The sequence below is a fragment of the Rattus norvegicus genome, chromosome 3 (genome assembly GCF_036323735.1).
Source record: "Rattus norvegicus strain BN/NHsdMcwi chromosome 3, GRCr8, whole genome shotgun sequence".
In the NCBI taxonomy this organism is placed as follows: Eukaryota; Metazoa; Chordata; class Mammalia; order Rodentia; family Muridae; genus Rattus; species Rattus norvegicus.
Window position 1 is genome coordinate 65,115,800 of NC_086021.1, and position 19,472 is coordinate 65,135,271.

General features: G+C 36.7%; 2 protein-coding genes across 8 annotated transcripts in view; one reads left to right on the forward strand and one right to left on the reverse strand.

Moving 5' to 3' along the window:
- The window catches only part of Marchf7 (membrane associated ring-CH-type finger 7), a 38,129-nt gene extending 25,160 nt beyond the window's left edge, over window positions 1-12,969 (forward strand). Inside the window, exons 6-11 of one of the 7 annotated variants that reach the window (XM_039104832.2) lie at window positions 266-438; window positions 4,772-4,881; window positions 7,476-7,589; window positions 9,069-9,117; window positions 11,280-11,304; window positions 11,677-12,969. In XM_039104832.2, coding sequence (XP_038960760.1) covers window positions 266-438; window positions 4,772-4,881; window positions 7,476-7,589; window positions 9,069-9,117; window positions 11,280-11,304; window positions 11,677-11,689 — 484 coding nt within the window. In that variant the 3' untranslated portion in view covers window positions 11,690-12,969. Of the gene's footprint in view, window positions 1-265; window positions 439-4,771; window positions 4,905-7,475; window positions 7,590-9,068; window positions 11,305-11,676 lie in introns of those variants that run through there. The other 6 variants (XR_005501848.2, XM_039104833.2, NM_001012087.1 and 3 more) reach the window with 6 other exon arrangements.
- A 2,248-nt stretch (window positions 12,970-15,217) lies between these two features.
- The window catches only part of Cd302 (CD302 molecule), a 33,721-nt gene continuing 29,466 nt past the window's right edge, over window positions 15,218-19,472 (reverse strand). Inside the window, exon 6 of the mRNA NM_001013916.1 lies at window positions 15,218-15,705. Within this exon, the coding sequence (NP_001013938.1) occupies window positions 15,506-15,705 (200 nt within the window). The 3' untranslated portion in view covers window positions 15,218-15,505. The remainder of the gene's footprint in view (window positions 15,706-19,472) is intronic.

Here is a 19,472-nt window from a genome sequence, read left to right on the forward strand (position 1 = left end):
TTCAATAATTAAAATCTTAGTGATTTTGGAAAAGATGATCTTAAGATAGATTTCTAAAAAATGAAAGGTGACTCATTTAAAGCTGAGCAGCAATGCAGCTGGCCTTACTTATGGCGACATTGTACTCAGTGGCAAGAACTCTCAGGTCACGGTCTTTGTTGATTGCTGTACTCAGTAGAAATGTTAAGATTCAAATTCTGTATGATGAAATGGTTATCTAGGAATTAAGATAAGATAGTTCTGAATTATGTGCCTTCCCTTTCAGCCTCCTCTTAGAGGACTCTGATGAAGAAGAAGAAGGGGACTTATGTAGAATTTGCCAGATGGCAGCAGCGTCATCATCTAATTTATTGATAGAGCCATGCAAATGCACTGGGAGTCTGCAGTATGTCCATCAAGAGTGTATGAAGAAGTGGTTACAGGCCAAAATTAATTCTGGTAAGATTACCCTTTTACATAATTTGTTTTCAGATTTTTTCCTAGAGATACACATATTATAGGTATTTCACCTAACAAATCTTTTATAATTTATTATTAAATTTATCCATACTTGTATACTACATATAATTATAATTTAACCAGTGGTTCCAACATATACTATCTTACACCATACTAAATGATGAGTCAGGCACACTCACTGTTTAACAGCTGTGTATTCTGAGAAAGATTTTGCCTGTGTCATTTATCAGGTTGTCAGGGAATTCTTTTTTGAGTATGTTCTCATGGTATTGCTTGTAAAGGGAGCACCTTTCTTAGGGTACACCTTTTAATTTTAGACCTCGATAATAAGAAACTGGCTTTCAGAAGGAAAAGAGCGTTTTAGCAGAGAGAGCAGCTACTAAGAAAGACTTAGGTGTATTTAAGGAACTGAGTGGTGGTGCATCTAATTAATAGTTGATTTCGGTTTGGTTGATACAGTTGTGATAAGAGAGCAGTAGCATAGGCTAGCTCGTGTAAGACTTATAAATAGGGATTAGAGCTTAAGTTTTTATCTAGATGTAATAGGAAGCCACTGAAGGAGGCAGAATTGAAATTTTTTGTTTGTTTGTTTGTTTGTTTGTTGATTTCCCAAGACAGAGTTACTCTGTGTAGCACTGGTTGTCCTGGAACTCTATAGACCAGGCTGACTTCAAACTCACAGAGATGAGACTGCCTCTGCTTCCCAGGTCCTGAGACTAAAGGTGTCCACCACCACCACCTGTCTAAAATGATCTTATTTTGATTTTCTGCTCTGGAGAATAGATTTCAGGGTAAGATCAGACCTGTAGCCTGGAAACCAAGCATAATCTATTCTCAAAATACTTGCTGGAGTTGGTGATTGATAATCAGAATGTGACATGCTGGTAGTTTTCATATAAATGGGATGGTATACGTAGGTCTTAGAGGTAGGTTCACTGAAATTTGCCAGGACATTAGATGTGATAGGAAGAGGGAGAAAAACTAGGGAACATCTGTTGTTACCTTTAGAAAATAGGCCTTGTACTGAAATAAGAAAACTGGAAATAAAATTAGATTGACACAGGGTGACTCAGTTAGTTTTGGATATGTACTATATTTGAACTTCATTTTAGGTAACTACACAAAAACATCAGATAGGCTGTTAGCTAGACAAGCCTCATCATCTCAGAAGGACTACTCAAAATTAGTGTCCAGTACCACAACATCACCATATGTAATGCTGGAAGCTTTGCGCTTACATAAAGATCACCTAGAGAAAGACAAGGTATCAAAGAATTAGGCTAAGACAAATCCCTGGGGCACCCAATATGATTTGATTTGAGGACCAGCCTCTAGTCAGTCTAGTGGTAAGAAGATGAGAAAACATTACTTTGAGTAAGCCAAAATAATTGTGTAAAAGTGGGTATGATTAACTCTGCATTGATAAAGATTGAAGAACCTTAAGATTGGTAACCCACATAATGAGCTAAGGGTGTGATTTAACAGGATAAAGTGCTTGCTATGGAAACTTAAGGGCCTGACTTCAGATCCCCAGCACCCATATAAAAAGCCTAATATGACCCAGTCACAGCACTGGAGTTCCAGCTAGTCCAGCTAAATTGGAGAGTTTCCAGTTCAGTAACAGACACAGCACAGTGTCAAAGACTAGGTAGTGATAGAGGAGGACACTCAGTGTTAGTCTCTGGCTTCCATGTGCACACACATGAACATGTAATACATACAGATTTTCTTAAGTGGAAAGACAAGATTGATAATGTATGTTAAAGGGAGATACTACCTTATAGGCTCTTTTCCCAACAAGCTGAGATACAAGGTAGCAAATTAGGATAGTATATGGGGTCAGGCAAAAACATTTATTTTGAGGTAGGGAAACATCTGAGCATGTTTTTGAGAGGCTTTGGGCTGGAGAGAGGGGGAAATCCATGAAAAGGATCACAAGAAGGCATCTGGAGCACAAAGGCGGATGGAGGAGAGCAGTTTCCAGTCCAGGAGGCTAGTGTAGATAACGTGTGTTGGTTGATGTGTTTATTGCTTTGGTAAAAATGTATGGTCTGCTACATAATATGTTTCCACTTTCTTAGAAGAGAGCTTTAATTGAGGAACAGGTGAGCAGCTCTTTAGATGCTGTGAAAATAACATTCTGGGGTGGATATTAAGATCTTTAGGCAGCATTAGTGTCTATAATTTTAGAGATGGGGGAAATGGCTTGGTGACAGAGGACCTGCCTCAGGTCCTGCGTTTTAATACTCCTCTCTGACAAAACTATTGAAATGAAACACATGCATTTTTTTTTCTTTTCTATTTTTCGGAGCTGGGGACCGAACCCAGGGCCTTGCGCTTGGTAGGCAAGCGCTCTACCACTGAGCTAAATCCCCAACCCCAAACACATGCATTTTTAAGAGAGTGGTTTATTCTTTGATTGGAATACGTCATACTTGGCTCCTTTGCTAATGAATAAAGATAAGTCCAAGATAATTTTGATAGTGGGAGTTAATCAGTTAGGGAGTAAGGATATCAATGTAATGTCATAGTATGGTGTTAAAATATGCTGGGGAATAGGAAACTTTCAGTTCCATTGTGTTCTTAGGGGAGCATTATGGTAACTAACTAGTCTATGACAATTTAAGGGAGATATAATGACTTCACATACAGCTCAGGTAAATGGATAGCATGGTTTCTCAGCTTGATACTTTGTCTTCCTATGAGGTGCAAAGGAAACTCCCAATTCCCAAACTCCGAAAGGTAGTCAGTCCATATATGCAGAGATGAGCTCAAGCTGGACTGTGAGAGTGCTGCTCATGGTCAGACAGAAAACTCCATGCTTCTGGAACTGGTGAAACCAGTTCCTCTTTGCCAAAAGATTTCCCTTAATTAACTCTGGTAGCTCTCCAATGACATATACCCGTGATTGCCTATCAAAGATTTTGCTGGTCTCCAGGTTCCTTTAGTGTCACAAGTACCTGTTCTGTGATCTCCTCCACCCTAGCATGCTGGTTTCTTACCTCCCCAGAGTTCCCTCCTTGATTCCCCTTCTACTCTCACTGCTTTCTGTTTCTCCCCTGCTGTTCTCCACTCTTATAGGTAGATCTATAAGATCTTCTTCCTCTGCTTTGGATCTCTCCAGATAACTCATTTCTCTCATTCACAATTAAAACCTCTCGGCTAATAATGGAGTGGACATGTTGGCAGTTTGACTACTCTGCTCCTTTAATGCCCTTTTCTTTAGGCTACTTTTTAAGAAAGGGTTTGAGTATGCTCTTATTCTTTTTCTCAGTCTCCAAAGTAGATTTGTGCAAGTTCATTTAATGATTGTGAGTAGAGTTGAATTTAAACCTCTCTTGGCTACTCATAAAACTTTAGGATAGTTTTCAATTGGTAGCCATATCTAATAATCCCCAAATAGTAGGGAAGTCTACATATAAGGACCTACTAATGTGGAACTACTGGCCTGTGGTAAGCAAGTGTTGAGTGTGACAGAACAGAAGTTTTTGGTTTTTTTGTTTTCCAAAAATTGTGATAAAAATACCATGGGTGTGGAAGAATTAACCACTTTGACCTTTTTACAGTGTGTAATTTTCAGTGGTTACTTTAAAACTTTTTCATCACCTAACATAGAAAGTTTGTAGTCGATAAACTGTTAATTCTCTGCTTCTTTCTTTTCAATACCTGATATTTTGATAATCTTGGTCTGATTTGATAACTTTGGCCTGTGTTGTCCTCTTTACATTTGCATATTGGTAGCTCCATAATTTTTATATCTAGTATATCTTAGGTTGAGCCTTGTTATAAAATGTATGCGGACTTAATTCTACTAATTGTTGAAATAAGCCATTTTTATCTGGACAAAGGTTGGGTTCCTTTTTTCCTCCTTTAGTCAGCAGGGCAGGCCCTTTGCTTAGATCACAAACAGGGCCTGTATCTGTATGCTCCGATACCAGAAATACTAGTCTGAGTGTGTATCTAGTGTTTGAGGTGCTAGGCCATTAACATAGCTTTCATAACATGTCAACATACCCCAGGAGGAAGTAGCAAGTACAGGTGACATTCCTTTGCCTCATTGTCAGCTTCCCATAATTACAGGATGGATGAATATTTTTAAAAAAGGATTTAAAAGAAGGTATCTAAATGATGGGTGGAGGCATGAATGTCATTTGTCATTGTACATATATTATTTTGCATATATTAATATTGCATATATTATTTGTTTATTCCAACATTGTAATCTCATCTTTCTTGCTTTTCTACCCCCAGTTTATTAAACCTCGAGCTTAGGACAGAAAGGCTTTACTATTTGCAATTTGATTTTTGTCAGGTTCTTCATTAGAGGCTGTAACCACCTGTGAACTCTGTAAAGAGAAGTTGCAACTTAACCTGGAGGATTTTGATATTCATGAACTACATAGAGCTCATGCAAATGAACAAGTTAGTATATTTTGCCTAATTTGGTAAGTGTCTGTTGTGTGCTTAAAGGACAGCTCTTGAAGAAAAGATTAAGTCATGGTCAGAAAACCTAAATTAAAAATATTCTTACTATAATTTGTAAGATGAGAAGTTTATAATTTCATTAGAAAATTCTCTTTAAATAAAAGATTAAGATAAACTGTCAGGCTTCATAAATAAACCTAAAAATTTGGAAATTGGGCTCAAAGTAGGCATTGCCAACCTTATCTCTCCAGTACTGGTTGAATGATCTGGTTGGAAGAAACAACCTTGGTTTTTTGGGGTTTTTTTCCTTGTTGAGGGAATTCTGAGAGAAGCATACATGTTCAAGGGAAGTATGAGGATGATTTCATCCCAACAAAAATAAATCCACTAAGCGATTCCTTGCTTGCTTCTCTCAGTCACCTGCCAATGCTGTTCCGTTGTTGGGTGGGTGGGTGGTTGATTGGTTGATTGGGTGAGCTTTCAAGACAAGGTTTCTCTCTGTAGCACTGGCTTTCTTAGAACTCACTCTGTAGACCAGGCTGGCCTTGAACTCAGAGATCCACCTGCCTCTGCCTCCCAAGCACTGGGGTTAAAGGTGTGCACCATTACTGCCTGTCTGTTGTATTTTATAGATTTGCCAGCTTGGGATAATTCATGTTGATGAAATCATACAATATAAGGTATTTTTGTGAACAGCTTTTTGAAGACCTGAGTTCTATTCTTAGCATTGGTGTTAGGGCTGCCTCACAACTCTAGAGTCTGAGGACACTTATACTCATGTGCCTTTACAGACTTAGATACATACACATAAAATAAGTCTTCTAAAAACATAATGTGATTCAAATCCTTGTACTCACTGCATACAAATATAAATTCTGTACATAATTTAGTAGACACTAACACCTGAAAGAGTTGCTTAGGGCAGGTTTAAGAATCACTGCTCAGGGGGTTGGGGATTTAGCTAGAGCGCTTGCCTAGGAAGCACAAGGCCCTGGGTTCGGTCCCCAGCTCCAAAAAAAAAAAGAACCAAAAAAAAAAAAAAAAAGAATCACTGCTCAGAAGAATGAAACTTTAGTTGATATAAGTATTACATATTGACATTTGTAATGTTTAATTCCTTAATGAGCTAGCTGTGCAAAAAGAAACTCAGTACAGCAATGTCTTAATTATTAAACTGAACATTGATATTTTAAAGAATAGGGAAAGTAAGAAAGGTAGAATGATTCAGAGAGAAATGTATTGTCTTAGACCAGAAGTCAGAAAGCTATTTTCTGTGGCCACCACCTGTCACATTTTTTATTTATTTTTATTTAATCATTTTAATGATCTGTAATCTTATATAATGGAGAAATATTAGACAACTAGATATAGTCATTATAAAGCAATGATAGTTTTAGCTTTATCTTATTTCTATATGAATCATGGATTCGAGTTATTAATCCTTAGTGGCTAATATAATTTTATTCATATTTTAATTTTATCTTTTGTGAGATGATAACCACGAAAAGTTTTTGTTGTTGAATTGTTTTGTTGAGACAGGGTCTCGTAGCATAACTCTGGCTGACTTAGAACTTCCTATGTAAGCCAGACTAACCTTAAACTCAGATCCACCTGTCTCTGCCCCTACCCCTACCCCCCCTCCCCAAGTGCCTGGATTAAAGGTCTGTGCCACTATGCTTAGTATAAACATGTAAATTTAAAAAAATAATAACTAAAATCTTTCCCATGTACATGATTTTCTTTTCAGTTAGAGTAATGTCAAAATGATTTAAACACTTAAAGATTTAATGATTATTAATTATTAATATATACTATTAATGGTAGAATTTGATGAGCAGTTTCTAGAATTAATCTTAGTATGCAGTTCTTAATTTCAGGTGTGTTTATTATCCAAAGCAGGTACAATTGTACAATTGACCTTTTCACTGTAAAAATTAAAGGAACAGATTGAATTTTTAAAATCTATCCTAATTTGTGTTCAGAGCTGTGTTTATATTGGTAAAGTGCTAGTATTCCTAAGACCTAAGTTTATTCCCATGACCACCAAAAAAAAATCAAGAAGAAAAAGAGATGAGGAGGAGGAGGATACCCAACAGGTTTGAAACTATTTAGAATTCCTAAGTCTTCTATTCCCAATATGACCAAAAAAAAAAAAAAAAAGATGTTATTATCAGTGTGTATTTGCATGTGTTGTTGCCTTTAAACTAATTGGATTACAAAAAAAAAGTATATCTAAATTATAGTGCACATTACAGAATTAGGTTAAAAGGAAACTAATTTTTTTTTAAAGTAAACTGAAACAATTATTAGTCATTTGTAAAAGAAAACCTGTTAGGAGCTTTATATAGAAAACTAAAATATGTTATACCAAATGATTTAAAAAGCAAATTTTTATATGAAGGATTGAAGGGAAATAGACTGAGGAAAAGACACAACCTGGGTAAGGCAGCCTGATACTTTAGTAGAGGACTGTATACCTTTCTAGGAGCTGTGTCTGAATACATTTTTTCTTTTTTGTTTATCAGTAAACATTGACAATCAGTCACAGTCCTAACTTCATTCTGTTTCTTCTCTTTTCTTCCCCATTTAAGGCTGAGTATGAGTTTATCAGCTCTGGTCTCTACCTAGTTGTCTTACTGCACTTGTGTGAACAAAGCTTTTCTGATATGATGGGAAATACAATCGAACCAAGCACGCGCGTCCGAGTAAGTAGTCTTGGCATTGGGGCAAGATGGGAGGGGATACAGTTATTCTATGTGTTCCCATCATACTCCTTCCCCCAGTCCTTTAGGAGAGGCCTTACTTTGAAATATTTCTTAACAGTGTAGTCTTTATTTAAGGCAAACTGCTGTCTTCTATGATAAATACCCTAATTTTGTCATAGGCTATTCAGAGAAAGAAGCTCTTGAAAGTGAAATATTTTAAGGAGAAGAAATAGGGTCAGAATTAGAAATACCAAGAAACAAAAATTTGTTATTTTTAATTTATTGAAAAAAGGCCAAAAGAATGTGGGTGATTAAATGTTTGTTGTTCTAAATTAATAATATTACCAACTAAGGAAGGAACTAGTTGCTGTAAATGGTGTTTAATATTATTAATTGTACCTTTAGGCTAACTTTTTGTTATGTATTTGTAATCAATGCTCAGTGAATCAAACCTGTTGTTCAGACCATTTTATATATCTCTCTCTTATCGCAACATTCTGAATACTTCCTGAATTGAAATGTGTTCATAGTATGGTAAAATGTGTGCAATTAACCATTTTATTATTCTTAAGTATATAAAGCTAAAAGAGTTCATGTTAAGGTGAAATGTTTTCATCTTAATATGATAAAAGGTATAATGCAAAATACATGTTGCTATTCTAAATAATGTTAATAGAAACTAGAAGTATTTGTTACACCTGCACTAATTTTAGGATTTAACAGGATTTGAAATAAATTCAGACAGCACATTTTCAGTTTTTTATTACCATACGTGAAAGTAAATACAAAATTCAAAATACAAGTTAACTTCTCTCGTGTTCTTCATTATTACAGGGATATTTAAGTGACCCAACTGATAATTACTGACATTAAGATTAAAAAACAAACTTATGTGCTGTGAATATAAGTGTTTTTCTGCTAATTTTTCAGTAGTTCAGAAGTCAGGCTGCTATCTGGAATTAATACCATGAAATGATGTCTAAAAAAGTGTGTTAACTCCTGCAAAGGAAGAAACCATATAAAGCATATAAGTTTCCTTTAACTAATTCTTAAACTATAGTAAAAATCACTCTTAGTTTTCTATTGTACAAGCGTTGAGTTAGATGGCTCTACAGCTGTCAAGTTTAGGCAGGCAGACATCAGTTCATTTGGGCCCAGAAAACAAAGTTTTGTTTCTCCTCCATTCCCCTTGATTTCATAATTTTTTTTTGAAAGTGTTAGGAAGACAGTATTACTGGATACAACAATTATTTGATTATGTTTGCTTCCAATTTCATGGTACTGGTTTCCCCATGGTTAATAACGATTACATAAAACGTAATATAATACACCCTCAATGTTTTAATTTTTATTGTTGGGGAAGACCTTTGTTTAAAGGATTAAAATGGTGTTTGACTTCATAAGTAGAAATAAATCTCCTATTCTTTAGATCCATTTGCAACATTTAAACTACTGTATTTCTTTCTGCATTGTTTCTAGTTTATTAACCTTGCAAGAACTCTTCAGGCACATATGGAAGATCTCGAAAGTAGGTGGAATTTTCCCTCCCCAGACTTGTTGAATGTACATTTGCAAATTAAACCCACAGAACAAAAACCTTTAAGTACCAAATTGAGCTTTGGCTTTGGGCATAATACTACTTAGGGTTGTTGATTCAGATGATAAGGGTTGGACAATAGACTTGAGGTTTTTAAATGTTTTGGTTTTGTTTTTTTTTTTTTTAATTATTTTTAAGGTGTGGAAGGAGGTAATCTTAACCACTAATATTTTAAATAAACTACTGATTTTTATTACTTGTGATTAAAAGGAAAACAAACTTAATTACTAAATTATATCTGTTAAGGGCTTTGTATTTTAAATATAGGAAAAAATTATAGTTTTTATTCAGTTTTAGATCATGAAAGATTTTCTTTAGTCTTGCATTTGGTACCAGGAAAATAAGGAAGAGAGGCCGGAGACCCTAAGAAAGGGGTTTTGCTTGTTCTTCTTTGACTTATAGATAGTTCTTTGTGAACCTGTAACACATGGGCAGCAAGAAATCTAGGAGTACATTGTCACAGGCATTTCTGCACCCTGTTGTCTTATAGTGTATCTGTGTGCTTCATACCAAGCATGGACAAAATTGGCTTTAGAGCAATTTCTGGGCAAGATTAAGCCCATCTGGTCTGTACCTATTTATTCTTCACCAGAGCAACAAGTTTGCATTCCAGTATAGTCTTGAGTGTTTTAAATGGGTATTTTCATGTGGATTGTGCACTTAACCATCTGCAGAATATGTTATCCAGAAGATGTGTAAGCTCATTACCTTTAGAAGAATCAGCCTGGCATTCTTCGAAGATAATATGAGAAGGGTCCAGTCCTCATTAAAATCCTCTACTTCCTTAGATATTTTAAGACATGGCCTTTTAGAAATATTGTTACACCTTACTAATTTTAGATTTTAACAGGATTTGAAATAAATTCAGACAGCACATTTTCAAGTTTCTTTTTTATTATCATATGGCACAGTAAAGCCAGTTAGAATTACTATTCAGTTTTTCATTTTTGCTTTTTTAACTTTATAACCTTCATAAAAATACTTCATAAGAGCTGGGCATGGTTGCACACACCTTTAATCCCAAAACTGGAGAGGCCAGGCCAGCCTGATCTACAAAGTGAGTTCCAGGACAGCCAGGGCTATACAGAAAAACTCTGACTAGAAAAACTAAATCAAACAAACAAACCGAAAACACCACATTGGCTAATAAAAAAGTTTAATTTTTGTATCTGAAAGTTATAATTTGTTTTGGTAGATGTGGTCATTTGTTTCATCATATATTTCCTAAGATCTCTCACTTAAAAATAATCCTCATTTAAAATGCAAGCTCCTAAATATAGCATGGTCTTTTTCCATATGTGTGAGAGAAGAGAAATACAGAGGTAAAATTATACAATTCAGCTAACAATGGACGGTAGCAGTGCCTCAAATGAATTTCATATTATTAGAGTATTGCTATATTCTGAAAACTAGCTGAATTCTATTCTGTGGAATCACCTAAAAATGGCATTCGCTTCAATATGACCCTGTGATGTAGAATTTAGCAACAGGGTTTATGTCAGTTATAATGTTAACATTTTTTTCTGCTCTCTGAGTTGATCCCGTATCCTAGAGTAAAGAGACCAGTTGGAATTACTGTCTATCACCGTGTTTGCTGTTTTTGCTTTTCTTACTTTATAACCTTTATAAGGCTTACTTCAGCTTATCTGCCCTTGATAATAGTGAAAATATTAGGTGTTTATTTGAAAGAACTTAGATTTTTCCCTAACATATAGAGCAGATCATATAACGAATAGCTTATTTACCTTGGCTATCCCAAGCATTCCAGGATGCATTATGTTAAAGCTTGTGTCACTAATGGCCATTGAAGAAATTGAGGTCAGAAATGTTATGAAAATGGTGTTTCTGAGAGTTGGAGACATGGGGATGGTCGCAGCAGCAGGATTTTTGTCGTTGGTGGTTTCGTTTAGTTTTTTTCTTTCTGAATCCGATTATTTTAAGCTAGGCTGTGTCTATATAAAGCTTTTCTTACTCAATAGAGCTTTTCCATGGCATTGTATAGACATAGCTTTGATGTCAATTGCAAGAACATCCGTAACCTCTTATTCTATGTACATTTTTTTTCATTCTCATCGGATGCATCAAACATGCAGCGGTAATAAGCCAGATTCTACTCAGGTGTGTGAGAGCACTTGCCTTAAATTCACTTTTCCTCTGGTGTATGTTGATATACATATCATTAGCTATTATGAACACAAGCTGGTCTCAGAAAACATTTTTTAAAAGATGCTCTTAAACCACATTTTTAAGCATTTTCATTATATGGAAACTATGTAACATCCAAAATGATGTGGGGGTGGGGACATTGTGAATGGGCATCACCCACAATCAGACCACCCTAACACTATCATGATACCTTACCATTTTGACCAACAGTATACTAAATGGGATTTTTGTTTTACCGGTCATTGCTGTTCTGGCTTCATGTTTATACAGTCATTGTCGTCCCTGAAAAGATCATTCTTGATCATCCTGTTCTTCTCTCAACAGCTTCAGAGGATGAGTTCTGAAGATGATGGAGACCACAACAGAAGGCTTGATATTGCTTCACTTCATTTAAGACAAATGGATTATCTGTGAACATGTTTGTTGAAACTGGCAATTAAGTATGAATAATTTCATGGGGTAATGCCTCGTAGATTAATTGACTATACATAAAATGAATATATATATATACATGTATAAGTGTAAATATATATTCATTCTCACGTACTGCTGAACTGAAATTCTTGAGCTGGACCTTTTAACACTGGCCAGCAGATCTCATGTTTATAATATGTAATCAAAAACATTTTTCTTGCGGTGAGTGGGAAAGCATTACCCTTGTTTTAAATATCTAAGCAATGCTCATCAACTTTTTTCTGTGTTACGATTACTGTAGTCATATTTATGGAAAAAAATGTTTGTGTATTAGTCTCTTGCTAGTGAAAAAAAGTCAGATAAAATGTACTTTTGAAATAAATGCCAGTGGCACCTAATTAGTTTTCCTCTTTAAATGCCTTAAGTTACAGCCACATTTTGATAATCATTTACTTCCAGTGTTTAAAATTTTTTTAAAAGAATGGGAAGTTCAAAGAGCATTATTATGTTAGGTTTCCAAATTTAATTTGAATTCTAAATCCACTTAGCAATAAAACCCTAATTTTTAAGAAAAAAAGTGTGTAAAGGATGCAGTAATGATGGAGAACTTTTGTATTGATTTGCAAAGACACAGATTATATTTAGCAGGCCGCGTGTAGATGTTCCTTTCAGGAATAGTACAGCTGTAAATTATATCAGGATTGTCAGTCAAATGATACTTGGTTAAAAATTACTGAAAATCTCAAGTTAACAAATATTTTTTTAAAAGCCCACATTCAAAGTTTAAAACACTGGTTTTCAATGTGTTTTTAGTGTTGTCACTTCTTTATAGAGAAATATAATATAAATAACCTATTTGGATCCTGGTCATTTTTAGCTGTTCCTTGATAATTCTGAGCATTTATTTGATGATTGTTAATATTTTTCACTACCTTTGCAAAACAGATAAATTACTTATTCAACATTAATGAGTTTGCACTATGGTCATGAGCTGTGTAAACTTGCATAATGATTTCCACTGTCAACACCCTTAGGATACACATTTACACTTGCGGGTGGTTTCAGATTAGTCTCATGCTGTAGCAACAGCAACTTTCAAAAACTAAATAGAAACCATGTACATTGTCAATGTGAATGAACAATTTAGTTTGTTGGTGTTAATGTAAAACCTTGGCTTGAAATAAAGTGATACTGATTGATGTATTTTAGTTTGAACTTTTTCCTTTTAAACTGGTCATCAATGAGAAATCCTAAACCTCTTAGGAAAGAATTTAATTAAAGTTTCAACTTTTATGTCATACAATGGTTTTGAAGGGTTTTTTTTTCCAAGTTTATTGTATGTCTGAGTGTTTTGCCTGCATGTAGGACTCTGAGCCCTGCTGTAAGTAGAGATGGTTGGGTGCTGACATTTTGTAATGGAACCCAGCTCCTCTGCAAGAGCAGCAGATACTCTTAACCTGAGCAATGTCTTCCGCTGCTGAACATGCCTCTAACTTTTGTTATCTGTGCGTTGTCTTAAGCAAAAGCACAGAGTTTAAATACTTTAATCTCTTCAGCACTGAACTCAAAGCAAGCATACTCTCTACTGAGTTCAGTCTCTGGCCCCCATGTAAAAGCCAGGTATTGGTCTTATGTGCCTATACAATCCCCAGTGCTGTGAAGAAGTGAATTGGGAAGAATACTGGGGTTGTGGTTTACTGAGACTGTCGACCATGTCTGTGCTGCTCTGACCTCTGCACATGTACCCATACACAAATGTTTATACACCAACATACCAAAGGAAGAATAAATGGGAATAAAAAGTCATTTGTGGTTGTAAGTTAAACAAGAGACCAGACAATGAAAACATAGCTTAACTGTAATTCTGTATACATGTATCTACCCAAAATAAGAAACACGATGTCAGGGGCTTGTGATGTGCTCAATCACAGTGTTCTTGCGAGGCATGCACCAGGGCCTGGCTTCCATACTTCTTCTCCCCATCTTGCTGCTATTGATGGTTGGGGACAGGGTGGAGAAAATAGTTTCCTCATTCCAAACACACTAAACAAGGCTATCTGGTTACGGTTAGTAAGGAGTAAATAATGGCTGTGGTGGTTCATCTGTCTCTGTGCCAGCTGCATAGTGGCCTGTGGTAGGTGTTCAGTGTCTAGAGAAGAGGGCCAGGGAGATTGCTCAGTCAATACCGCATGACCCTCAGAGCCCTTTGCTTTGTGGTCTCTGCTGTACATGGTGTGTGTCCTTATCAGTGCTGTGGGGTCGGAGATTGTACCCTATCTAGAGTTCATTTGGCCACAGATCCACCTGGCTCAAAAAACAAACCCAGCAGCAATCTGAGGAATAACATCAAGGTTGTCCCTCTTGCCTTGAACACATGTTACATCAGCATACATGAACATACAGAAAATTTAAGGTGTAGCATTTAGTACCAGGTGCCTCTAGACCAGTTGAAAACTGAAGTCACATTGACTAACTTTAAAGTGAAATTTTAGAATACCATTCAGCAGCAGTTGTCCGAGTTAAGTTGAAAGGTCAAGTCTGTAGGTGCACTGTCTGGTGATACTTTATTGCAGGATATGCTGCTCCGTATGGCAGTGACTGACTCGAGAGCTTAAAATGCAGCTAATTGAGTGGATGAATTTAAACTGCATTTAATCTTAAATAGCCACATGACTGGGTTTTTGGGAGGTAATAGGATTGATAGCAGGTATTAAAAGAATGGTGGGGAAGGTAGGGAGGGATGACCAGCTAATACTCCCTGTTAGCACCCGGAGTACCAATCAGGTAGACCTCTCACAGAGTGCTTACAGCCAGGGTAAACTAGTGTAACATTTAGTGTCACATATCTCTCGGCAGGTTGTCACCAGTTTGTGGTTAGGAGTGTCATTAGAAGCCATAACCCATCATGCCTGTAGTCTCATCAGGCAGGGTGCAAATTTGTACCAAAAAAAAGAACATTATTTCTAGAGTTGTACTTGGTCCTCCTCAGTTTTGGCATGCGTGGTTTTGTGCCATCAAAAATGGAATTTCCTTGTAGTGAAAATGCATCTACTTGTTATAGGAAGATATAAGGGTGATCTAGGAAACCTTTGCTCAAGGGACTCACAGGTTAACCTGGCTGGCCATCTCCATGACTTCTTAGCTAGAGCTGTAGTCTTTCCTTTGAAAGAATCTATAACAATTGATTATAAATAAATACTACTCATCCCAAATGGTCTACACAAGGGAGGAAACTAGGAACAAGTGTGGAATATAGAGTCTCAAAATCTGTAAAATGTCTCCCTCTTACAGGGGAACACCAAAGGAATTGATTATCACTATAGCCAGTGAGACAGCTCCTTAGGAGCACGGGCTCTGTCCTGCTGGGTGGTGGCGGCCTCAGTAAGGAGTAGATCGCTAAAGGGTAAATGTAGCAAACGGAAGGAGCAGTAAAGGAGACCAGGCTGAGAGCTGCGTTTTACCAGCTTTATTGTACTGTAGCTTTCATTTACTCAAATGAAAACTACTTAAGAAAACCTGTAAGTTAGCTCTGTGCTGGTTCCTTTTCTGAAACCTACTTTTTTTCCTTTTAATCAGAAGGTTTATGTTTTGTCACATTGAATACATGAAAATATTGTTAGAAGAATAAGGAATACCATAAAAGGTTCAGTTTTCCGTGGCAAATTTTACATGACAATCTTGCATAGGAAATTATTTCTTGTCAAGGTGTTCAGTGTGCTCGTCTGATGTTCCCAAACTCTCAGTCCAGCTGAACAGAGTATTCATCTTCTTCCGAAACTACCAGAGCACAGCCATCACTGTAAGGTGATTGTGGTGCAGGAGAGAAAGAGGTGAAGCCAGAGCGTGCGCTCCTTCTATAGAGGAACCAAATGACCGCTCCCAAAACTGCCAGAGTCACTGTGCTAGCGATCACCAGAGTCGATATTAAAATGTGGTTATCTGCACACACAAAAAAGACAGGATTCAGGAGATCAGTATACAGGTTGGAAATTGTGCATTTGAAGCATTGTCATTTCATCATGTGTTTATGTGCAGACTTTCCCAACTGCTGAGAAAAGTTACATATTCTTTAATAATGATCTTCTTTATTAATTCTTTATTAATGACCTTCTGGGTAGGCACTCGGGTAGAAGGTTCTCACCAAGGCAGGTAATCCAGGTCCACACGGTGGAGAGGAGAGAACGGACCCCTGCAAGTTGTCCTCTGACCCATGTGTGTGCTGTGGTGTACAGTTCTTTTAAAATTCGCATTTGTGAGAAAAATAGCCATACTTGAAACTTTCAGTTAAAACATTTCAGTTCTATGTTCTTGATTTCTTTCTTTCTTTCTTTCTTTCTTTCTTTCTTTCTTTCTTTCTTTCTTTCTTTCTTTCTTTCTTTTTTTCAGAGCTGGGGATCAAACCCAGGGCCTTGCGCTTGCTAGGCAAGTGCTCTACCGCTGAGCTAAATCCCCAACCCCTATGTTCTTGATTTCTGTCAAGATTTTTGAGTCTTGTTTTCTGTGGTCTTACTTATGCCTTTTTTTTTTTTTAATTCCTTTCCTTACTGAACCAAGGTTCTAAATTCTCACCTACTGTTATCTTGAACAAGTCTTAAAACCATCAAGTGGGTTCTGATGGTCTGTCTGCCTTTGATATTAATGATGTGCTTCACAGAAATGGCACTAAGAGGTACAGTACCTTGCATTCTTCTCTTAAAGTAGCACTGTATTTGTGGATTCCTGAAGTTTACTAATGTGCGCAACCTTTTAGTTCTTGTCTACTCAAAACTCTCAGATCTTTCTATAGAAATGTAGTTTAACAAATTAGTAATTGGGGTGGTAGATATATATTGTAAAGTATTCAAATTATGCACAGCTTCATTGCAGATGGATTTTATTTACATATAATCCTAAATATTTCGATTGGTGCTTCTTAAAGTGGGACCTAAAGTGGTTAGAGATTAGGGGGATAAATCTGGCCACATGTCTTGTAAAGGTGGGAAAACAGTAGTAAGTGTTACATAACAGTAATGACAGCGTCTCAAAAAAGACAAGACTTCTGAAATGTTAGTTCATAGTTTTTACAGTCACATTAATTTCACACTGCCTTAAAGTGTTTACTATTTGACTCCCCATGTTGACACCGAGTCTGTTGTTTATGTGCAATAACAATCAATTAGGTATACTTTGGTGACATGGTGACATGATCATAGCAACTTAGAGAAACAGTGTATTTGAGGCTGAAAGAGCAGCAAGGTAATTTAGGATTGTTACAGGTGTATAATCACATGTTTAACCAAAACTAAAGGATTTGTAAGTATAAAACGGCATTTAGACGAGACACAGTAAGTTTGTCTATATTTTCACATTCTACAAGTAAGTGAGTGACAAAGCTTTCTGTTGACTAGCTTTAAAACATGTCATCTTACCAAAGTTGTCATTTAAAAGTGTTCAGTTTCAAGTTATTGTCTACTCTGCAGAGTTTGATTCTGGGCACTGTTTAAGCAAGGTGCCCAAGTTCATTTAACAAGCAACAACAAAAGCTCCCGTCCTTTGCTTGATGCTGTACTCACTGGGGTGGCCTCTCTCTCCTGTGTGATATACTTACTCCTTCAAGATCTGGCTATCCTGGTTCATCTATAGTAACCTTTTATGTATCACCCGGTAGGCTAACTTCCATGTGCTTGCCACACCAAATGCCTTCCTCCCCCGTGGCCTCACACTCATCACATCCTCAAGAAGGCCTTCTTTCCTTTGTTTCCATAGAGAACTTGTTCACTAAAACTGCTGTTCCAATTCTGTTTTCCTTGCTTCAACTCAAGTGTCCCTAAAAACTGTCAATACATCAGACTTTTTTTTCCCTGCAAATCTTTCTGCTCTGCTAAAGCTTCACACTTGAGGCTTAGCCTGGCCACCTTCTTACACAAAACCAAATGTGCAGACTTTCCAGTTGCTCTTTACATGGTCTGACTGCTCTTTTTCTCCAAAAGTTTGAACAACATAATCCTTTTACTTTTTTGAAAGTATATGTCTACATAGCTAAAAACAGCAGCTACAGTTGTAAGAAAGCATGAGGACAACCAAAGTGGCTGGGTACGCCTGTGAAGGATACTTTCTTAACTAAATGATTTGAAGTAGGAAGGACCACCTTTAATCTTGATCTTCTGAGGTAGGAAGAGCCATCTTTAATCAGGGCCATAATTTCTGGTGGCCACCTATATAAAGGATGTGGAAGAAGGATCCTTCAGCAGCAATAGAGCCTACCTCTGGGATTCCAGTGTATACTAAGGACCAGTGGAGACATTTGCTTTTCAGACTGAACTACTACTGGATTCCTGGGTGTTTGTAGGTAGACAGCCATTGTTGGGCTAGCTGGACCACAGCTCATAAGCCACTCTAATAAACCCTGACTAAATCAAGGTCTTGATACTGCTTCTATATCACTACTCAATCTACTACTCAAACATGTTTTCAAATAAAATGCTTAAACTGCTTTTGTGTTTTAAGTAAGTATGGTCAAGTTGACTGTCACTGCCATCCCTCTGCAGACATGCTCTAAGGCTGAAACTCAGTAACACTCCTCTCTCCCTAACTCCTGACATCATAAAAACGTATAATCATTCCAGATTAGTCTGTGAAGTTACTATTCTGAGTACCGTATGTAAGGACACATTTGTCTTTTTGTGAATGACTTGCAGTAATTTTGTGTCCTCTAGACTTGTGTCTAACATGTGCCAGAATTTCCCTTTAGGGTTGAATATTTGGTATTAGATCTGTAGATCCACACGGGTTACTTCCATTTATGAATTATGAATATGGCCTTACGAATACGTGTGTGCAGAATCTTCTTGGGTATATGTCCACATGCCTGTTTTTACTATGGCTATGCTGACTTCATATTAGTACACAAAGGTAATTTCTGCACATCACTGCTAACCATAGCTATTGTCACTCCCTTTCTCTGTTAATAGCCAAACAATAAGGGTGATATGGGTTTGTTTATTTCCAATAATGCCACCCTTTGTTTTCCTATGGGAAACTGGGGGTGTGACACATTTTTGATAATTCACATAGTTGTATTATAACAAACTAATAGAAACTAAGCATGAAGGAAGTTTTATATATAATGGGCTCTTATATAAAGTTTATTTAAAAATTTCCCATCAGAACAATCTAGTAGAATTGTGGTCAAAAGATTTGGCCAAATATTTCACAAAGGAAAATACAGAAGTACTTGACATCAAAAAAATAAAAAGTAAGTTTAGTATACACCAGCGTGAATGACGGAAATGGACCCTACCATCCTGTGAGTATGAAGCACATAGAACTCCAGCACCTCACCAATGGGTTATGACAGTTTTGTCACTAAAATGTGTACCCAGTTTCTACCTAAGCATAACCGTTACAAGACATACGAGCAGTTTGGGGCACATATTTTAAGAATGTTGGTCAAGATGACAACATTCGTCTTGTTCATTCCATGTTCATTCACTTGTTCATTCTATTCTAGTTCATTCCAAAGTAGAAACTAAACATTAGAAAGCAAGGGCAAGTGTCTATAAACATACAGCTAAGCAATCGAGGGGGAGGGGATGTGTAAACAGGTCAACATAAAGTTCCCGAGGGGAAACTAGACAAATACATGATGTAACTGGGGAGGCAAAGGATGGTGGGTTGATGTTAATTCTTGGCCAGCTCAATCTGCATATAAAATTCCAGGGCGACAC